The following is a 22,390-nucleotide window of genomic DNA, read 5'->3' as shown; positions in this document are numbered from 1 at the left end:
AGTTTAGTGTTACTTGGATATCAGGCATGGGATGTAAATGAGTAGCATCACCTGCTTTAATTGTTATGAATATGTACTTCTAGGACATTTACCTTTCACCTGGGTATTTTTGATTTGACAGGTCTGCCTTAACAGTGTGATACATTGAAGAGCTATTGCAGACACAAAATATCTTTAGCACTTAGTGAATACTGACTTCATCTGTAATCTGGAAAATAAATTGCTCCTTGGAAAGAAAATATGGTTTTGAAATATTTCTTCAGATATATTGCTAGTAACATAGAAAATTGCTTATAGAACTTTCACCATAAGCTGTTGTAACGCAAGATACTACTGAACTGAAGAAACAGTTTAGAACTGCTTAGACCAATCAGTAATATATGTAAGATTTATTACTTCTCATACTTTTCCAACATGTGTTTTTGTAGAAATTCAGCTATTTTCCCCTCCATTAAAGTCTGAAGAAAGACAAAGTGCAGTCTGAATTTAGAAAGGAAAATAGCCACATTACAGTAGTGGTAGCCCTGTGTTAGCTTTTGGGTTCTGTTTTATGAAATGCCTTATGAAACTTGATCTGCAGATGTGGCATAACCTTGCAAATAATCTCCTATGAATGTCATGCTTATGAGAACTTTAGTGTTGATTGAATTGTAGGATGAAATTCCAAGAGAATTGCTGTACTACCACAGTATAGTTGTCTCCATTAGCACAGTTGGCATCACCACTGCATCAGTGAAAATTTCACAGAATCACAGAAACACAGAATGGTTTGGGTTGGAAGGGACCTTAAAGATCATCCAGTTGCAACACCCCTGCCATAGGCAGCAACACCTCCCACTAGACCAGGCTGCTCAAAGCCTCATCCTTGAACACTTCCAGGGATGGGGCATTGACAGCTTCCCTGGGCATCCTGTTCCAGTGCCTCACCACCCTTACAGTAAAGAATTTCTTCCTGATATCCAATCTAAATCTACCATCTTTCAGTTTGAGGCCATTACCCTGTGTCCTATCATTACACTCCCTGATAAAGAGTCCCTCCCCATCCTTCCTGTAGGCCCCCGTAGGTACTGGAAGGCTGCTAAGAGGTCTCCCTGGAGCCTTCTCTTCTCCAGGCTGAACAACCCCAATTCTCTCAGCCTGTCCTCGTAGGAGAGGTGTTCCAGCCTTCTGATCATCTTAGTGGCCCTCCGCTGGACCAGATCCAACAGGTCTATGTCCTTCTTGTGCTGAGGACTCCAGAGATGGATGCAGCACTCCAGGTGGGGTCTCACCAGAGCAGAGTAGAGGGGCAGGATCATCTCCCTCGACCTGCTGGCCATACTTCTGTTGATGCAACCCAGGATGCGGTTGGCTTTCTGGGCTGCAAGTGCGCATTGCCTGCTCATGTTGAGCTTCTTGTCCACCAGCACCTCCAAGTCCTTCTCCTCAGGGCTGCTTTCAAGCCATTCTCCACCCAACCTGTATTTGTGACTGGGATTGCCGTGACCCAGGTGCAGGACGTTGCACTTGGGCTGGTTGAACTTCATGAGGTTCGCACAGGCCCACCTCTCAAGCCTGTCAAGGTCCCTCTGCATCTGGATGGCATCCCTTCCCTCCAGTGTGTCGACTGTGCCACACAGCTTGGTGTCATCAGCAAATGTGCTGAGGGTGCACTCGATCTCACTGTCTATGTCACTGACAAAGATGTTAAACAGCACTGGTCCCAGTACTGACCCCTGAGGAACACCACTCATCACTGGTTTCCATGTGGACATTGATCCATTGACCACAACCCTTTGAGTGCAGCCAGCTAGCCAGTTCCTTCTCCACCGAGTGGTCCATCCATCAAATCCATGCTTTTCCCATTTAGAGACCAGGTTGTCATGCGGGAGTGTCAAACGCTTTGCATAAGTCCAGATAGATGACGTCAGTTGCTCTCCCCTTATCTACCAGTGCTGTGGCAACATCATAGAAGGCCACCAAATTTGTCAGGTTTGATTTGCCTTTGGTGAAGCCATGTTGGCTGTCACCAATCACCTCCTTATTTTCCATGTACCTTAGCAGAGTTTCCAGGAGGACCTGCTCCGTGATCTTGCCAGGCAAAGAGGTGAGACTGACCAGTCTGTAGTTCCCTGAGTCATCCATTTTTCCCTTTTTGAAAATGGGGGTTATGTTTCCCCTTTTCCAATCTGCGGGAACTTCCCACTGACTACCACGCAAGACTACCACACAAGACTGCCACGACTTTTCAAATATAATGGAAAGCGGCTTGGCGACTTCATCTGCCAGCTCCCTCAGGACCCATGGATGAATTTCATCTGATCCCATGGACTTATGCACCTTTAGGTTCCTCAGATGGTCCTGAAGCTGATCTTCTCCTACAGTGGGTGGTTCTTCATTCTCATAGACCCTGCCTTTGCATCCTGTAACTTGGGTGGAAATCGGAGCCATTGCCGGTGAAGACCGATGCAAAAAATTAGTTTAAGCCTTATCAGACACCACCTAATTTTCCTGCTCCCTTCTCAGGATCCTGAGTTCTGTGGCTTCAGCCTGGTATCAGTGGGGGATGTTGGTGTCAGCACCTGGAGTGCTTCAGTGGCAGGAATGTGATTTTGGCTTTTTTTTTCCTCCCTTTTTTTTTTTTTTTTTCTCTCCTCTGTCATTCTTTATTCACCTGGGATTATTTGTAAAGTTTCTAGCACATTTTTACACCACTCATACTGCAGCTCCACAGTATATTTCAATCTACTCTATTAGGTGCATTTCATCTGTGTTAGATACTTGTTCTTTTTTACTCCTGAAACATGATTCTGTCCAGGTCTGCATTTCTTTTAAGTGAACATGGGTGAGTTGTTCACAGCCATGGCGTCTCCAGTGCCAACCCTGTGTCATATGTCTTATCATATCCACACCTGTACTCTTCTTCACAGTATTCTGTGTCTCTGTTTCTCAAGGCCTTTGCTATCATTCCCGTGCCAGTCCTCTACTTCACTATACCACATCACATTAGCAGTGAATAGCTTATTCTGCACATAATAGATTCTTGTTACTACTATGGATATAAAGCCATGGTTGTAAACCCTACAAAGATAAAGGAAGGCATAAATATTAGTCATAGCCAATTGATCACAAGAAAATTTGATGCTACAGCTAAACCAAGTTTAAAAAATAAAAAAAAAAAAAGGAAAAAAAAAAGCTCCATGCAGCTCAAGACACTGTTAGACAAAGGAAGCCTGGCATGCCTCTGCCCAGAGGTCTTGCAGACTCAGTAGCCTGTAACTAGTAATGGCAATAGTGTATTACCGGGTTACCAAACTGCAGATACAGCAAACACTTAAAGAGTTGTGTTTTTGTTCATGTAAAATATGATGCTAAAGGTTAGTGAAGAGAAATAACAGATGTTCACTTAGCCTCTTGATCCTTGACATGAATTACTGGTGATGAACGAGTTTGTTAAAGTATCTTTGTGTTCTTTGGCAAACTGAAGGCCAAGAAAAAATTGAATGTAGAGTAACTAATGAGAATTAGAAATATCTTCTATTCTTATAAGGATTATAAGAAATAATAAATAAGTTGTTGTTGTTGTTGGTATTATTATTATTATAAAATATTATAATAATATTTTTTAGTGAAAATAATTATGTAGAGTACTATTCTATTCTTTATAAATGGGTGCAGCTTGATATTTGTAAGTTTTCTTCTCAAATTGCTATTTCTCCTAATAGGGAATAGCAGATATATGGTCTTTGGTTCTTAGCAAAAGGAAAAGTTAGTGATGCTGATTTTTGGAATATCCAAACCATAACTGACACTATGGAGAAAGCAGCTGTGGAACATAGATGATAAAGCCGTATACAAGGAAATATTTTTAATTTTTTTGTTCAGGATTGGATGCACACACAGTTGCACATAGAACAGTTCTTCCCTAAAACAGAGAAACAGAGAGTACAGTGAACACAGCTATTTCAACAGTTTCCCCAGTTCTCCCCACTAGTGCTTCTATTCAATCTGTATAACAAAAAATTCAGAAAAATCAGAACACCTCAAGACTGGGAATTTTTTAAGACCATAGAAGGCTGTATTATAGCGCCACCTGGTGCCTCTGGCACAAGAATATTGCAAAATAGACTTCGTAAAGTAATTTTTAAACTACTTATTTTATTTTATTTTATTTTATTTTATTTTATTTTATTTTATTTTATTTTATTTTATTTTATTTTATTTTATTTTATTTTATTTTATTTTATTTTATTTTATTTTATTTTATTTTATTTTTAATAATTACATATAGCTTGTAAGCTTTTTGGGCTTTAGGAACAGGAAGCCTCATTCCATTATTTATTTATTCATCATCTTGAGTTGCAGCACTTCTTAGAAGATCTTAATCACTTGATCAACTGTTGTATTTTTGAAGATACTTTTGGGGCTTATGTATATAAAAGTTTTGTTTCCTTAACAAGGAAAATAAAGATGAAATCCATTTTGTTGGTGGAAATAAGGATGATAGTTTCACTAGTAGTTACCGTTTTGGATAGAGAAATTGGTATTGAAACAACTGGTTGCAATAACAATAGTTTGTTTTCAGTTCTGTTCGCTTGTTGTGGGGTTTTGATGGTTTTGGGGTTTTTTTTTGGGTTTTTTTGGTGTGTACTTTTTTTTGTTTGTTTCTTTGGTTTTTTTTGTCTTGTCTTGTCTTGTTTTGTTTTGTTTTTAAATTGTGGAATGCTATCAACTCAGCCTGTCCACTTATTTGGCAACTTGAACCATTTCCTTATCTCACTGATATATTTCTCATACTAAAGAACTGGTTTGATATTTAGGCAACCAAGTTTCTGTGAAACCATAAGGTAGGCAGAGCTGCAGAGAAGATGGGCAGACAGTGAAAAAAAATTCTATTTATTTCTTGGTTCTGCTCTTCGGGTGAACAATTTTCCTTCAATATATCAGTCCAGCAGAAGACTCAGTTCATAAAGAACTAATCCAAAGTTATGAACAGGCAGCTAAAGAAGAGAGAGGTGTTACAGAAAATTGAAAAAACACACCTTCTTCCTTTTTTTCGCTGTTACGTATTGAGTCCTGTAGGTCTAAATTATGGACACGATTTTTCATCTCTTTCAACTCATGAAGTATGAACTTTCTGCTAAGGCCATTCTTGATTAGTAGAATCACAATATATTGAATTTCACTGAATATACTGAATTCATTTTTTTGATCTATTGTCTTTTTATTCCTTTAAAGAGATTCTATACAAAAAGTAGGTGAAAATTTCAAGATTGCAGTTTTCTGATTAATTCAGTATTGCTTATATTTAAGTGGTGTTGAGCTAATATATGAGAGATAATCACATCATGAGAACTGTTGAACTCTGAAAAGAAGAAAAGTTTTGTTTGGTTTTTTTTTTAAAGAGAATATAGCAAATAAAATATCAATTGAAAATAAATGAGGTGGTGTGACTGTAACTAAGCGGTTAAAGCCATACAGTAGCTACTTCTGGAGTTGCTATTGACTACTAGAGTTTGAATCTCTAACTTAGTTACAGTTTAGAATTAGGTATTTGAGTATAAGGAGACAATTAACCTCTTTACCTCATTGACTTCTATGATGTCCAGCTACTCCGCATCACAAAACAATTATATTCAGGAAGATCATACAGTCATCTTTGAAAGAATGAAGTGGAAAGAAAATTAAGTTGCTATTCAGATGTATATTGAGAAACTACATTTAACTGTTAAGTTGAGGTTTGGTTTTGGTTGGATTTTTTCTGTGTGAGCAAGGGTGAAAGGGTCCTGGTTTTAAAGACAGTGACGAAGTATTAACTTCCTTGATAGCTCAACATTAATAGGGCAGGTGCTTCTTCCATAGTTGTGAATGGATGTTGCTTCAATAAAGGCAGATTACTGAAGTGAACAAATCTTTCATAAGACTAGTTCTTGCTCTAAAATAATATATTGGTGGTGGCTGTTTTAACTAGGCTCTTTACCACACAAAAAAAGTACTTCTGTTTCTATTTGGTGCAACTTCTAAAACTTCTAGTGTTTTCTTTTAAAAGTAATTACATAGTCCAGTGAACACAGTAAAGAGGAAAAAAAAAAAAAAAGGAAATGAATTTTAAATCACATACTGTGATGATGAGCTACTATCTGTAGTTCATGGGTTATTATTAAATTTCATTCTGATGAGAAGCTTGAGCTGAAATGCAATAGTGCTATAAAGTTTCAAATGACTCCTTGTAGCAGTAAAATGCTGTTTCCCAGGACTAAATTATTGTGAAAGAGTCCATGTTTTACCTTTGAGCGTCAATTTGAATCAAGCGTTATATATTTAATCAAAATAATGAATGCTTCCAAAACCAAAAAAACCCAACCCAGAATGATAAATGTGCTGTCACAAACAGAGCAAAGTTTTTAACTTCTTGTTTAAACATGAGTTGCTAAATATATTAATACAGGTCACTGCAGAACAGAAGATATGATCTATGCACCTTAATATTTGAGTTAACTACTCACAGCATGTAATAAACTACTCTCTGGATGATATACTTGTAATCTAATTTCCTTGCTTTTGATGGAAAATGGGAATTATTTGCATTCTCATCAATGTCACCATGACTGGACATGCTGAACAAGTTATTCCATGCTTTGTTTGTGCAGAAACTGTTATTGACTAAAGAATTCTATTTTCCTTTTTATGCAACACATACCCATAATAAGAATAATAATTAACATCTAATCTCAGATGAATTACTATTGTAAATTGTAATGTGCTTGTGTTCAAGGTTCTATTATCTGCGTGGTATAAAGAACAATTTTATTTTTTTACCTCTTGTCATCAAAAAACAAAATTAAAATAAAATAGGAACATTACAGTTTCTGAAGCATGAGACACCGTTGTCGACCAGGCCTTGTCTGTTCTAATTAAATATTTCTCACTATAATTTGTGAATTCATACCATGGGTCTAGTTAAGCAAAGGTCCAGCAGAATCTATTACCCATTTCAGCTCTGTGACTTCCCTGGTTTGATGCAAGATTGCCCAACTGGCACCTCCTTGGTCCAGAGCTGGGAAACCTCAGTGAGCTTGGTTTCCAAACTCACCATGCCTCAACTGTTCCGGGTCCAAAGCATCACACCAGAGAGACCACAGAAGAAGAGGTTTCAATTTTCTTCCATGGAGGATCACAGTTTATTATGTGAAGAAGTTTGCTATCAAATTTTGAAAAAAAAATAACCCACACTGATATTTCCTCATAACAATATTACTGTGATTTTTACTTTTCAACAGGTGGGAAATGTTGTTCAATTTCAATGTAAAAAAGGACACCTTCTCCATGGCTCAACAACACGAACTTGCCTTCCTGATCTTACATGGAGTGGAATCCAGCCAGAATGTATACGTAAGTAAATGATAGATTTTTGATCTAACAATTTTTTATCTAGGCTATTTATGTACAGTAACATTATATATATAAAGTTAACTTAATTTACATAGTTTTATTAACTTAATACAAATTTGCATTACTAGCTTGCAGCAGCTAGAAATGTGATTTTGTGAGTGAATTTTTCAACAATAGCCTATAGAGTTAAAAAACAAAACAACACAAAATAATGAGAATAACAAACAACTTCTCATCCAGAGAGAAGCTGAAAATATTAAGTTTCTTTCTAAGATGTTGCAACCTTTCCAATGAAGATAGTGAAACATTTGGGAGGAGGTGGTGAGAATAGGACACATAGGAAAGCCTGCACAACCCTAAATTGTACTGGAGCACATAGTTACAATCAGTTCTAGTAAAGAGTTTGAGCTGTTTCCCAATTAAGGAGTCAGGGTATTTTAAGAAGGGGTAAAAAAGGTTTTGTAATTAGAAATTTTTGAATCCGAAATGAAGAGAATCATCTTGCTTGGGTACATGAAGTAGCATTTAATTTCTTAGATCTTTTACATTACAGTAAATAGTGCTAATTTACTGAAGGTATAACACCATGGTTAATCTTTCTATTTTTTTAGTTAGCAAGCTGTATTTTTCTGGAAATAGTCTCAAGTTATAAGGTCTGACCTTGTAGAATCACTTCAGTGTATGCAGAGCACATCCACAGAAGAAAACCGCATTAATGTTTCAGTTGATACTAGCGTTCTCCCTAAGCAAACAGCAAATCAGTAGCTCAGTGTGTTGAAAGGTATGAGTAAGTGGTAAGGTGTGAGCTGCTTGTGTTTGCATATGCAGACAATTCATTTTGGTCATGCAAGTGCATTTTCATTGGTTCTTGGTCCCTTGAAATTGAAAGGTCCATTTTCCTGTGTATTCACATGCTCAGGACAGTAATTTATAGACTATGTAGTAATTTGTAATTTGAATCAAAAATGTAATAATATGTTATATTTATTGATGTTTTTTTTCTTCATTAGTTACCTGTCAGAATGGGTATAGATTATTTTTTCAGAAATATTTTCACCATTTTGACTGAAGGATATTTTATCTTTTCTTTGTAGCTCACAGCTGTAAACAACCAGAAACACCAACTCATGCTAATGTTGCAGGAATGGATCTTCCCTCACTTGGTTATACTTTGATTTACACTTGCCAGCCTGGCTTCTTCCTGGCAGGAGGATCAGAGCATAGAGCCTGTAGGTCTGATGGCACATGGACTGGGAAAGTTCCAGTTTGTGAAGGTAAATACTTTTGTTTCCCACGCATCTATTGTATTTCGTTATTTTCTTTACTTGCAGTCTAATAAGATAAGGCAGAATGGCAAGGAGAACTAAGAGGGAGAACATATAAGAGGATAACTAATCCTTTGCCAATTGTGTTTAATGTGACGTATGCTTTCATGTACTTGTCTTTTGTTGGCATGCTCAGAGGTGTCAATTACAGATATAATTCTGGAGGCCAAATACTTGCGTAACGCCTGCTTTTAAACTTTTGACTGAGTCAGGTGTGGACTACATTCTCATAAGCTCAGTGGAGTAAGAATCTCGGTGATCTGAGAATCAAGATCAAGAGGTGCAAAAGATCAATCTTTTGCACATCCCTATTAAACTTAGATCAGGATAATTTTATTTACAGAGATTGTGTCAGCTGCAAGACAACTATGACAGTTGCAATACTACCATGATTTAGTTGCCATCATGGAAATATGGTGGGATGACTCACACAACTGGAATGCTGCAATGAATTGCTATAATCTCTTCAGAAGAGATAGGCAAGGAAGGAGAGGCGGTGGGGTAGCCTTGTATGTTAGGGAGTATTTTGACTGTCTAGAGCTTGATGACGATAATGATAGGGTTGAATGTTTATGGGTAAGAATCATCTGGAAGGCCAACAAGGCAGATATCATGGTGGGAGTTCCTTGGGAGACCCAATCAGGATGAAGAGGCAGACAAAAAATTCTATTAGCAATTGGGAGAAGCCTCACAATCTCTTGCCCTTGTTCTCACGGGAGACTTCAACTTACCAGATGTCTGCTGGAAATACAATACAGCAGAGACAAAACAGTCTAGGAGGTTCCTGGACTGTGTGAAAGATAACTTCCTGACACAGCTGGTGAGGAAGCCAACTAGGGAGGGTCTCCTGCTGGACCAGTTGTTCACCAACAGAGAAGGACTTGTGAGTGATGTGATGGTTGGAGGCCTTCTTGGGCATAGTGATCGATCACAAAATGATAGAGTTTTCAATTCTTGGAGAAGTAAGGAGGAGGATTAGCAGAACTGCCACTGTGAACTTCAATAAGTTTGCAGACAATGCCAAATTGGGCAGGAGTGTCGGTCTGCTTGGGGTAAGAAGGTCCTACAGAGGAATCTGGACAGGCTGGATCCATGGGGTGAGGCCAATGGTATGAGATTCAAGGCCAAGTGCCGGCTCCTGCACTTGGGTCACAACAGCCCCATGCAGTGCTACAGGCTTGGGGAAGTGTGGCTTCCCCCCAGATGACCTGGGGGTGTTGGTCAACAGCCAGCTGAATACGAGCCATCAGTGTGCCCAGGTGGCCAAGAAGGCCAATAGCATCCTGGCCTTAAGTTGGACTAGGGGAGGTTCAGATTGGGTATTAGGGAAAAGTTTCTTCACCGAAAGGATTGTAAAGCATTGGAACAGGCTACCCAGGGAAGTGGTCGAGTCACCATCCATGGAGGTATTTAAAAGACACGTATATGTGGTGCTTAGGGACATAGTTTAGTGATGGACATGGCAGTGCTAGGTTAACTGTTGGACTCAATGGTCATAAAGGTCTTTTCCAATGTAAACAATTCTATCATTCTATTCTAATATTGGAGAAGGATACCTGAAGACCAAGTAGGTGTTTGAATTTCTGCATGGAATTAATCCATAGGATTTAAAATGATTTTATATTTGTGTGTAAGCAACAATATACTACTTGCAAACAAAATGTATCTACTTTGTCCTTCATGTTCCAACACATCTATTTTTTTTTAATTTTTACTACTTACTTTGTCATGTCAGGGCGTGAAAAATATCATGGCAAAATCATGGTGAAAGTGGTGTTTTTCATGTGAGATAAGAAACACACTCAAGTATAGCAACTGTTTGGAATCCTATTTCCTGAATAATTAAAGCACCTTTCAGATTACTGATATCTAATGTTTCAGATGTGTGTATCCCCAGTGCTCTTACAGAGGCGTTCAAAGGCTATATAGCCAAACACTGGTACTTGGAAGGGAAATAGGAAATGAGTATTTTGTATTACTGAAAAACAGGTGTCCTGGCATTATATGCCAGGCAAGTGCTGGGGGAAAACAGACCTCAGCTTTGTGAAAGTGTTAGAAAGCAAGCTGCCAGGAAGCTTATGACTTGTTCAGTACTCAGAAAGTGTTATGGCAGGCCAAATGTGATTCATGGATTGTATTTTGATCCAAGAATTTTCTGCCAATGATATTGAAACAAGTAGTATTAGCTGTCTTTTCTGATAGTAAGGAACCTTTATGAGATTTTTTTTTTTAAAGTATTAAGTGGTAAGTATGAGTGTATCTACCTTGTCATATAACTTAGTTTTCCAATACTCTGAGGAAATGTTACAAAAATGCAAAATTTTTAGGATCAGCAGGCTTGCTTCTTGCTTTTTAGCAGTGGAGAAAGCTAAGAATGAGTTTTGTAAAGTATTGTAAAATATTAACTCTCATTAGATAAAATAAAATATCTCTTAAATATTTTCAGTTTTACTTACTAGAAAGGCTTGAAACATCTCTCTCCTGTGGAAGGGAGAGGAGAAGCAGGTCAGATTGTTCACCTGTGATTGTGAACTTCACAATAGTAACTTGGAAATGTATGAAAAGGAATAAAACATTTGAAGTTGAGACCTCTGAAAGGATCTGTAGGGGAATTAAACCACAATTTGGTCCTTTAAATACAAAACTGCAATTGTTAAAGTTGTACTCAGCAAATATCTGGACCTAGAAATTTAAACTCCATAGATAATTTGTTTTAGTTTGGGGTTTGTATTTAAAATTTGTATTTAAATTTTATTTCATATTTAAAATTTCAGTCTGAACTTGACTGGAAATGTGTCCACCTTGACAAGGCTGATTGACTCATCAGCTTTTTATACTAAAGCCCTTTGGAAAGGATCAACCAGATGCTTCTAACCTGAGCTTGATATAGTCAAAAAGCATATGCTGCTGAAGCATGCCCTCCACGTCAGCCATGTTCACGGAAGTTCAGTAAGTTTCTTTCAAAACAGAGAGGAAATAGAGATAATCAACCAGTAAGAACAGGCCATGATAACTTTTTGTTGAATTCCAACTCCAGCCCTTGTTTCTTGCCAGTTTTAATCTATATACCAAAAGCAAGCCTTCTGTAATAAGCTAAAAGTTTTTCTCAAGAAAAATATTCACAGTTCTTCATGCTAAAGTTTCCTTTTTATCCAGAAAAATACTCCATTCAAGTAGAAGGAAGTTGCTTTTCTTGTCTTTTTTTTTTTATTTTTTAGAGTACGATCAGAGAAAAAGCCCTGGGTTCAATGCCAAGATCCAAAATACAAATATTGAAATAACCATTGGAGCAAGGAATGGAGCCTTGTGCTGCATGAGAGTGTTCTACATTAGGAGACAGAATTATGTGTCTTCTTTATAGCCCAGTGAATCCAAATTAGTTTCTGCAAAATACAATTTTTTCAGCTGCAGGAAATGACACTGTCCCATTGCATTTGGTTCATCATCTTCAGTGGTGGGAGAGTTCCTGCTTTAAGCAGAGAAGAAATGAATTTCTCCAACTTCCAGTGCTCAAATCACTTGAGTGGCTGGCGATGCTGTGGACAGCCTCATTTCTTTCTTTCCTTTGCTACTCTTTAAAGAAATGGTGACCTTCTCCTCCATTGTTAAGAGATTAAGCACGAATCTTTGGGTTTTCAGTCTTGAACACAACATGCCCCACTCAGTACTGTTGAAAATAATTAAGTCCTGGAGAGGAACATGATTTAAAACACGTTTGTTATGTATTTTTTCACTGTTTGGTGTTACGTTGCTTCCAGTCAGAGCACTATTCACAGTGCTGCTTTGTGTCGATCCCAATGTAAATGACATAACTTGCCTTAGATGACATATTAGAAGACATCTTACATATTAGGTGCATGGACTAGGACTGCGAATTATGAAATGTGGATTCTGAAGAGAAAGTCTATGCTTTTTGGGTGTTGCAAGTGACTTGGTAGCATACAGGTGACTGACTGGAGGAAACGCAGCAACAGAGGAAATCTGCTGGCGTGTGCTCCTGTGGTATTAAGGCTTGATACTAACTGAAATCTCATTTGTATTTTAGTTTGAAACACCATCTTATATCCTTTGTAACAAATAAGTTCCACTATGGAAATTATTTTCCTAGTTTCTGAGTAACATATTTGCTATTGATTTGTCTTCTTGTCATTCATTCTTTCTAACAGCTGGTTCCAAAATATTAGTGAAGGACCCCAGACCGGCTTTGGGAACACCAAGTCCCAAACTAAGTGGTAAGTACTTTGAGCTATATATAGTTTTAAACAATTTCTGTAGAAAAGACGAGAATCCGTTTAGTGAGACTGCACTGAATGGCTTAGAATGAATAAAAGGTATTAGATTAGGCATTACATCAATAGAATAAAAACATCATTAATTAAATTATTCCCCAACATTTAAGTCCATCTAGACTATATGGTATTATTAATATCTATATACAGTTTCTGATTGTTATGTGATGAAAGTTTTGTTGGTTTCACTGGAATCACTGTGTTCTGTGTAAGATCTTATGCAATTTACCCATTCAGATACTATACTACTCAGCCAGAAATAATTTAAAACCATGTTGTTTCACAGTTTTTTTCACAGTCTTAAGCTTCTTTTACATATTGATAATTTAAATTGCTTTACCCAAATACTTCAGTATTAGCTTTCAACTTAGCCTTCAAAAAAGCTAGTTTAGCCTAGAGAAGGTAGTCTCTCTAACTCTGGCTAAAGACAACTCCAGTTTTAACTGATTTGCTAAAGGAGACATCTTTGGATGTCCTGACTAGATCCAAGAGAAACCTTTCTCTCTCCACAGCAGAGACTTTTTGAAAAGGGAAATCTCCTTAACTAAAACAAGCCTTTAACTATAACTCTATTAAATGTCTGTCAATAAGGAATAAAGATTTAAAAGTAATTCCTTAGTATATGGGGGTTTGGGCTGTTTTGTGGGACATTTTTTTGTTTGTTTTCATTTTTTTTATAAAGAAAAACCAGGTTGCACACTACTTCAAAACTGTGTTTGTCAATGATGTGCTGCATGGTAGTCGTATTACCGTTTCTTTCGTTCAGAAGCATTTTGTACAATCTCAAATAATTGCAAATAAAGTACATAAAGATCAGTTTTCCTGAAAGTAGGGAAATAAATCTCAGGCAGATCACAAATCAACAGCATCAGACCATTTGCACTATGCAGTTTCCTTGATTGCAGTTTGCAGGCCAGTATCTAGGTGTTTGGTTTTATGTGTTTCCTTGTCAAAAAATATATGCATATATACATATACATACACAAATAAAAAACTAGGAAAGCTCTTTTACCCTCCATGGGGAAGGCAACCTATCTCTGTGACCCATAAAATAAATGATGAAGGAAGACTGTTGGGTATTGCAGTGTGCTCCAGTCTTGAATTTCAGGATAACCTGAGAGAGAATGGGGCAAGTATTCTTCTGTGTTTATCTCATATGAGACGCCAACACACACACAAACCAGAGTTTTAAGTTCCATGTGAGTGATTCCAAATAATGTGAAAGTGCTGATTTAAAATAGTGATTATTTGTTATAGGGCTAAGTGTGATAAATTTCCTTTGGAAAATGTATTAAACCAATCCTAAGTTGCCTTCAATTTAATTGTTTAAATGGTATCTTCTGTTAAGATTTTAAAGATTTGCATGTGTCTGCTTTTGCTGGATAGGTAACTTTTTTTTTTAACCATACCATTGCTGGAATAACATGACTTAAATTAATCATTTTACAGTTGGATAATGATAAATTTCAAATGTAAAGGTATAAATCTAGCATATTTATTCTTCCTGCAGTTTATGACCTTTTTCTTAATTTTAAATTAGGAGAATTTTTTTTCTCCTGGTGAAGCTCATGATTTTAAGCATTTGAAGACAAGGCAAAATGTCTTTTATAATTTTTTCATTAGAAAAAGTGACTAGGTAATAAAGAAGATGCTTATAATCTTTTAATGTCATTTAAATATGCTTGTAAAATTTTTGATATATAAATTGATATTAATTTTTGCAAAAATGAATCCTAGCAGTATGTCCCTGCCTGTCTGTGCAGGCATAGAAAAGATTCTTCAGCGAGAGGAATCTGGTCTTTTGGTTACAGCTGTTAAATTAGATTTTGTGAAGTTCATTTAATTTTAGGACATACCCATATTTAAGGAAAGGAGCAAAAGAAGGTACAGTTGTGATTGTGTTCTTCAGTACGAATACATTTATTTCATAAATATGAAATGTTTTTTTATGTTAAAATTTGCCTAATAGACTTAAAAATAGAGAGGGTAATGTAGAGAAAATGCTAATATTTATCATATATATTGTTGGATGCCTGACTTCCTAAGTAATAAATGTTGAAAAATGTATTGAAACATGTTTGATGTTTATATAGTTCCTGATGATGTATTTGCCCAAAATTATATATGGAAAGGATCTTACAATTACAAAAGCAAGAAACAACCCATGACTTTGACAGTCACCAGTTTCAATGCAACTTCAGGAAGAGTAAATGCGACACTTACAAACAGCAATATGGAATTGCTGCTATCAGGTATGGGATAAGAAAAAATAATTTCCATTTATTTTTTTCTGCCTTATAAACATTGGTTCCCTGTAACTTTATACATAACACTTAAACTTTTAACATCTTCTGAAATTTTCTTAGCTTATCAAAGAAATTTTCATTCTAGTTCAGTTCCTTTTCAAAGGTAGGGATATTTCCACCTTTCCCTTCTCTCCCCTTTTTTAGTTTCCCAGGGTTATATTATATTTGGAGTTAATTATGTTTTAGTTATTATATTTGGAGTCAATGAGGAGTGAAAGAAACATCCTAATACTCATGCTTCTTCCTTAAATGTTATAAATACACTTAAATTACTGTTCCTGAGATTTTTTTTAATTCTTAATCGTACAATTTCCCTTTAATAGCCTATTAATGACTAATAAGTAATACGATGCAGCAAGGCTATAATAGGACCTAGCAAGGCAGAGATACTTAATGAACTTGGAGACCATGGAGAGATTACACTTGTTAGACTAGCTGATATAGTTGAAAAAAGTAGCTACCCTTCATGCTGTAGTTTCAGAAGCAGCCCTTGATTGCAATCTTCGTTTATGATATTCCACAGTCCCTGCTACACAGAACACTGTTGCCATGGTTATGCTGGCACAATATGCACAGTTCTCTACACTGTGAACCATCACCAGGAACTGCAGATAGGGCTTGACAAGCAAGCAAACAAAAATACTCTAAAAAATGTTTGCGTTTATAGTTTTTGTTTGATTTTCAAACTGTCAGTCCCTTGATTGAGACATCTCAGCCACACAGCTGAGAAAGCATAAAAGAAACACCTGAAATCAATATTACCACTCAAAACTTAGTTTCTTAAAATGTCACCCTCTGTCTACAACACTTTTTGTAGGACTGAAGAGGCCTAAAAATGCAGTCATGTATAAGCTGGACGCTTCTGGTTTTAATCTTGTTTTCTGAAGTAGTTTAACATCACTGTTTATCCCAGAGGTGTTAGCAAGGACAGAATTGACAGAACATTAACCTGTTGGAAAAAAAAAGAGAGGGGAAAGTTTAGTCCATATGTTTCTGAGGGGGGCTGTCTATAGGAAGAATGTAATGGGCCAAAGAAGCCATGTGTCCATTGAGCTTATTTTCTAGTATCTAGTAGAGGGGTGAATTTTTGTCATCAGGTTTGTCTGTTGAAAGTATTTTGCAGGTGTCCTTTGAAAAGTCACATCTGAGAGGTTGTAGATGGACTGAAAGTTTCATAAAATATTTTCTGACTGGTAACTGTGTTTGTCTTGAATGTCTGAGTGAACTTATTCTGTTGTATGATATCTGCTTAGTTTCAGTCATGTAATTTCTATGAGGGTATTAGATGCAGTAGATGTAGTATTTCATGTTTTTTTGGATTAGTAAAAGTAAAAGCTATGTTTTCGTAGTCAACCAACCTTCACTTCCAAATAAAAAGGTTTTCTCAATTGGACACAAAAGTGATAACAAATGTCCATTTTTTGCTCTACATACAGGCATTGAACACATCATCAGGTAGTTAATATTATTTTCTTTCCTTATTTTGCAGATAGAAAATTGAGATTCTATATATTGAAAGAGTATCTTAGGGCCAGGGTAGTAGGGATGGATCAAAGAAGACATTTAGATGCTATAGAGCTGATTTCTCCTATACTTAACTAGTAGGTTCCTGAAGTGAAAAGTCGTTCTCTCCCTGTGCAGCATTTACTGTTTTGCATTCCATCATTTGCTGCATCTTTTTTTTTTTTATTTTGACACCTGTGCTTACTGTAATTATAGTGTACATGTCTGTCACAGGTTAGAAATGGGCGTATTCTTTTGATCAGGTTAGCATGAGTGAACATAACAATGCTATTATAGGGATTAAGAGAAAAGAAAGATACAGCTTTTACTTGTTTATTTGGTTGAGATTAAACTCTCACTTGTACACTAGGAAACCAGTTGCCAACTCTGAAGAAGCGCATCGGCCTTTCACGAAGAAATGCTTGTGAACCCACCATTGTAAATTAGCAGACAATTAGGTGCCTTGGTCTGTGGGAAGAATTTTCTCTATGCTCTTGTTTGAGTGCACGAACATAATGTTGGTGCCCATGTGCACACACCATATCCCTCAGCCTGAGGAAAATATTTCCTAATGTACATTTATAAGATACCAAATTCCAAATGATTTCTAGATGCACACTGTCTAAGCTCTTGAAGTGACCAGACACTAGGTGATAATGTTAACTCAGTCCTGAAGACAAGAGAATAAACCCTGTTTTACCAAGGCACATTCATTTGTGTTCAGTGCATTGTTATCACGAAAGTAAATCTGCTTGTAAGCTCAGACATGATTTATATATAATGATACCTCCTATAGAGCAATCACCTATCCTTAATGTTGAGAAAGTCTTTGTCCTGTAAATTTAGGCATGTAAATGAGAAACATGAATTAGGAATCTCATTGCCCTGTCCCTTACTGCAGCTTCTGAAGAGAGCTAGGAAGTTTGCATCTTAACCTGAATTGACCTTTTGAGATGCCCATCTCACCATAGTCCATAGTGAGAGCCTAGAGTGAATAAAGTAAAAGAGAGGACAAATTTAAGTGTCTTTTCTTAGTTGGGATACATCTGGGCATGTGATCTGTTTCCATTTTATAAGATTTTGTTTTTTGCAGATTAGCAGCCAGCAAGACAGATGTTACCATGTTTCTTCTTTTCTGGAATTCCTTTTAACATAGTAATATCACCCACCATTTTCTTCTGACTAAAAAACTATTAGTCTGAAAACTCTGCTGTCTCCCAGATCATCTCTTTGCAGCACTGCAAGTCCAATATTAAGCTATTTGGTTATGCCAGCATTTTTTCCTTCTCTACCTTAAGATGCAAAGGGCACTAAGTACCCGAGCATTTCCTCATCACAGAATTTTGATGAACATAGAAATGTGAAATGACCAAATTTAAGGGTACTGCTATGTTACTTGAGTTTTCAGTCAATAAAAAGGGATCTAGTTTAGTTAATGTGTAGCTAACACATACTAACTAAATCTAGTCTGAAGTCTTCCACATCTGTTAGTCAGTAATTTTTTTTTTTTTAAAAAAGGAGGGATGAAAGCCAGTGTTTAATTCTAATTCATTTACAGCATGAAGACTGTTCTATGATGTATTGAGTCCAAAAAATCAGTGAATTTTAATTTCAGTTTGGTGGAATTTTCTGGAGGTGGAAGTATAATTTTTTTGTTTTTTTTTTTTTTCTTTTTCTTCGTTTTGGTTTTAGTTTTGTTACTGTTTAAGTTTTAGCCATCGTTAGCTTTTGTTCATGTGAACTGCAATATAACCGTGTGTGATTCTACAAATAGAAGATTTCATATGAAATTAACTTCCTATGAATTTCAGTGCTCTGCCAGAAAGGAAATGATCATACTAGAGAGGTCTTCATTTTAAAACTTAAAGTTTTAAACCATTAATTGATAACAATGGTTGAAAATGTGGGAGAAATTCATTATATTAATTGTTAACCAGTGTCTTTGTAATGGAAGACTAAATCATTAAGCATATCATACTGTTTTATTTTCATTCTCCAAATTAACAAATAAAGTTATTTGGATTCTAAACATTTCTTCTGTAGGAATGAAAATGAATGAATTAATTATGCCTACAAAGTAAATAAGGTTATATACAAATCTTATTGTCTGGAAGAAACTGTGTCTTAATATTGACTGATGAAGAACAACTCAATTTTTTGAGATATTTTCAAATTTAGAATTCTTAATTAGGCACCAGCTTTTGGAAAATAATTTAGATGTGGATCTTCCTGTTATCACCTTAATTAGCTGCTGACTGAATTGCAAATATGTAAAGTGGGGATGTGAGCTTCAAATACGCCCCACCTGATTCAGAACAGTATTTTTCATCTCAAATCAGATTACTGTCAGCGATTGTTCTGTCTAAGGTTGGTTACCATAAGTGTTAAGTAACAGCTGTGTGTATAGGGTTTCCCTTCTGACCTCTCTACAGGCTAAGCTAAGAAGAGTTTCTATTGAAATCCTATGATAATTGAAATAATTTCACAAAAGTATGCATCTCACTAAACTACAATTTTGGTAACGATGCTACCTATTCTTCCTGGTTTCACTTTTTAAAGCAAGAGATTAAATGCTTATTCTTAAAGATGTAATTATTTCTCTACTCAATACAAATATATTTTTTTAAACCTTTATTCTACAGGAGTGTATAAAAGCCAGGAAGCTCGGCTAATGCTCCACATATATCTCATTAAAGCACCTTCCCATACCTCTGTGAGCAAGTTGAAAGAGGAAAAATGGGCTATGGATGGTTTTGTGAGTATATTTCTGTGAAAAGATTTTTTTTTTTTAATTAAAATCATGCTGGTGTTCTACACCCAAAAAATACTGAGACTTATCAAATGGAATCTCGTAAGCAGTGCTGATTCATTAAATGAAATTAAAATTTTATTGTAATTTTGTTCCAATATATTGAGAAATGTTATCATCATGATAATATAATATCAATTTATAGTAAATTATAATATTAATATAATTGCATTTTTTATCATGTTTTGGTGATATTTTTAGAAATACCATGAAAAAGCTGAACTGTTACGTGAATGGGGAAAACAAAATATATTGCTCTGATTAAGCATGAAGCCACTTGTAGGTTCTGGTGCTGAGCTTATTCTTTAAAAGGCAGAAGAAGAGAGGAGGAGGGGTGAAGAGAAGAAGCAACAGCCCGGGTGGCTGGGATGTGTTTAAACCATGAAAAGGAAATCCCTTCAGAGAACAGATAGGAAAAACAAGTATCACCCAAGACAATGTTAAGGCTGGAAAAAACTGAGTGTGTTGGGGGCCTGAGAAATTTTATTTGCCAGAGAAGAGGGCAGTTTTTTCAGAAAAGGAAGAACCTAAAATAATTTGGATGATGATGAACTCTCATACATCCCTATTATACTGTCTCATTTTTCAAGGAATCTGTCTGTTTTCTTATGTTTCACTTACTGGTAAAGCACTATAGGGACACCAATATGGGTGCACATGCCAAAAGAAGAGGTGTACATTGAGGCATATGCATAAATTTATATTTGTATAACTTGTGGCACTACTTCAATAATAATTTTTATAAAAGGTGCAAAACCAAAGCAAAAAGCTCTAAACCACTTAAACAATAAACATACTAGTAAAAGGGCTTACCTCCCTTGGTTTGTATACAAACTTTAGGTTTTGTAAGCTGAGAAAAAAATATGGTAAAAGCAAGAAATTTACTTTCAAACTTCTAAATGTACAAAAGTACAGAGTACAATCCCTACATTCTATATGCTATTTAAATACTGTTCTTATTTGACCATTTTCTTTTTTTTTTTTTTTTTTTTTAATATCTTGAAATAGCTTAAACAGGCTGTTTTACCCCAAAGTAAGAAATTCACCTGAGAATGCATCCTTTTTTCAGTTAAAACATAGCTTCAGGTCATTGCTGAAGACACACTGTTGCCTTGAGAAAGGGAGGCTTAAGGGAAAATCTTGAAGGAACCTGCCTTGGGATCGCTGAATTTAAACCTAATAACTATGCTGGGAAGCAAGTATCTGTAAATTTGGACACAATGTGCAGTGTATTAGTTTAGAATGTACTTATCTTAATAAGGGAGATATTAAGCAGATTAAAACCCTTTCCGCCCTCCCACAAGTATTTTAGTTTATACTAGCCTTTTTTGCTCTTGTGCCAAAACCCTTTTCTGGTCTACAGCTGTAATTATTGAGATAAACACTGAGAAAGAACAAAGGGACTGTCAGTTGAATGCCAGGTCTTTTTATTTACTTTTAAAGCAATTATTAAAACCTCAATATTTGCATCCTTAGGATTATCTACAATATAACTTTTGCCATCTACTTCCTAATCGAATCAGATAATTATGAAGTACGTAAGACACTTAGAAATACTGACATGTTGAATTGCAAGAAACTTTAAGTTTTATTGGTTTTAAAATGGCTTAAATACACTTAAAGGTAGTATAAGGTGGTATATGGGACCATAAGCTACCATGTCTAGGGTGTGCCTTTTACAGTTCTGTCTTTTCTTCTGAACTTTATAGATTTCCTAGAAAAGAGAGGATGTTTTTAATGATGTATAACAGCTACCAGTCAAGCATATTAGGATATCTCTTTTCCAAATAGATATTTGTAAAAAACTTTTCCCCATTTAATTCAGAGTACTTTTTGTTTACAGGTTTCTGCTGAACCTGATGGAGCAACATATGTTTTTCAAGGATTCATACAGGGTAAAGATTATGGACAATTTGGACTTCAAAGATTAGGTATGCAGCAAATTCAAAGTTTTTGCCAGTTCATTGTTCCATAGTGTATTTTATTATGTCCAGTAATATAAGGGTACCTGCAGGGTGTTATTAGTATTGACATTTTATAGAAGATTGAGATATTCGTATCTTTAAAATCTCATTTAACTAGTACTTGCAAAGAGTGTTTTGTCAGAAGTTGTAAGGACTTACAGATGCCTTGCAATGCACTATTTAGAATACCTATACATTTGTAATGTTTTGAGCAATGTTTTTCTATAAATAAGTGTAAAATGCATTTAGTTTCACATCTTAATAACTATTTATAAAGCCGGTGTTATAGAATACGCTACTAAACTGACCTCTTGCTCATAGTGCTGAACCAACGTTTCACCTCAACATTTGCCAGAATCAAGAAATGTTTCCTTTTAATGAATGTAAAAAGAGTTAATTCCCTTTATTAACTTAAAAATATTTGAAACTCATCTAACAAAAATCAAAATGCAAGACCCTTGGCAAAGTGTTTTGAAAGTTTTTGGGTTTTGTGTGTGTGTAGTTGTGAGATTATTTTTTGTAATATATTGAAGGTACCTTTGATATCTTCTAGGAACAGAATGGTTCAATCAGGTTTAAATTCTACAGTAGAATTCATTGCAGTTAGCACAGTCAATAATGTAGTTAGGGAGAGATCTACAAACATTGAACAGATTTTGTTTAGCATGTTTACCACTTCATTATTTCATGCACACAAACACAAAAATAGTTTCTCTGAAACAAAATATTTTGATTGCTGTTCCCATACAATTATTTTTAATCTTTGCATTTTAGTAGATTGATTATCTGTTTGTTTCTTTTTGTTTCGTTGGTTGTTTGGGGT

General features: G+C 35.8%; 1 protein-coding gene across 4 annotated transcripts in view; it reads left to right on the top strand.

Moving 5' to 3' along the window:
- Positions 1 to 22,390, top strand: part of CSMD3 (CUB and Sushi multiple domains 3) — a 680,626-nt gene that overhangs the window by 653,845 nt on the left and 4,391 nt on the right. For all 4 annotated transcript variants that reach the window (XM_063327428.1, XM_063327427.1, XM_063327426.1 and 1 more), the window contains 6 exons: positions 7,260 to 7,371; positions 8,466 to 8,645; positions 12,863 to 12,928; positions 15,079 to 15,237; positions 19,437 to 19,549; positions 21,447 to 21,534. In XM_063327428.1, the coding sequence (XP_063183498.1) occupies positions 7,260 to 7,371; positions 8,466 to 8,645; positions 12,863 to 12,928; positions 15,079 to 15,237; positions 19,437 to 19,549; positions 21,447 to 21,534 (718 nt within the window). The remainder of the gene's footprint in view (positions 1 to 7,259; positions 7,372 to 8,465; positions 8,646 to 12,862; positions 12,929 to 15,078; positions 15,238 to 19,436; positions 19,550 to 21,446; positions 21,535 to 22,390) is intronic.

Source organism: Chroicocephalus ridibundus, chromosome 2 (genome assembly GCF_963924245.1).
Source record: "Chroicocephalus ridibundus chromosome 2, bChrRid1.1, whole genome shotgun sequence".
Lineage (NCBI taxonomy): Eukaryota > Metazoa > Chordata > Aves > Charadriiformes > Laridae > Chroicocephalus > Chroicocephalus ridibundus.
Note: the sequence above shows the minus strand (reverse complement) of the source record. Positions and strands in the feature narration are given on the sequence as shown.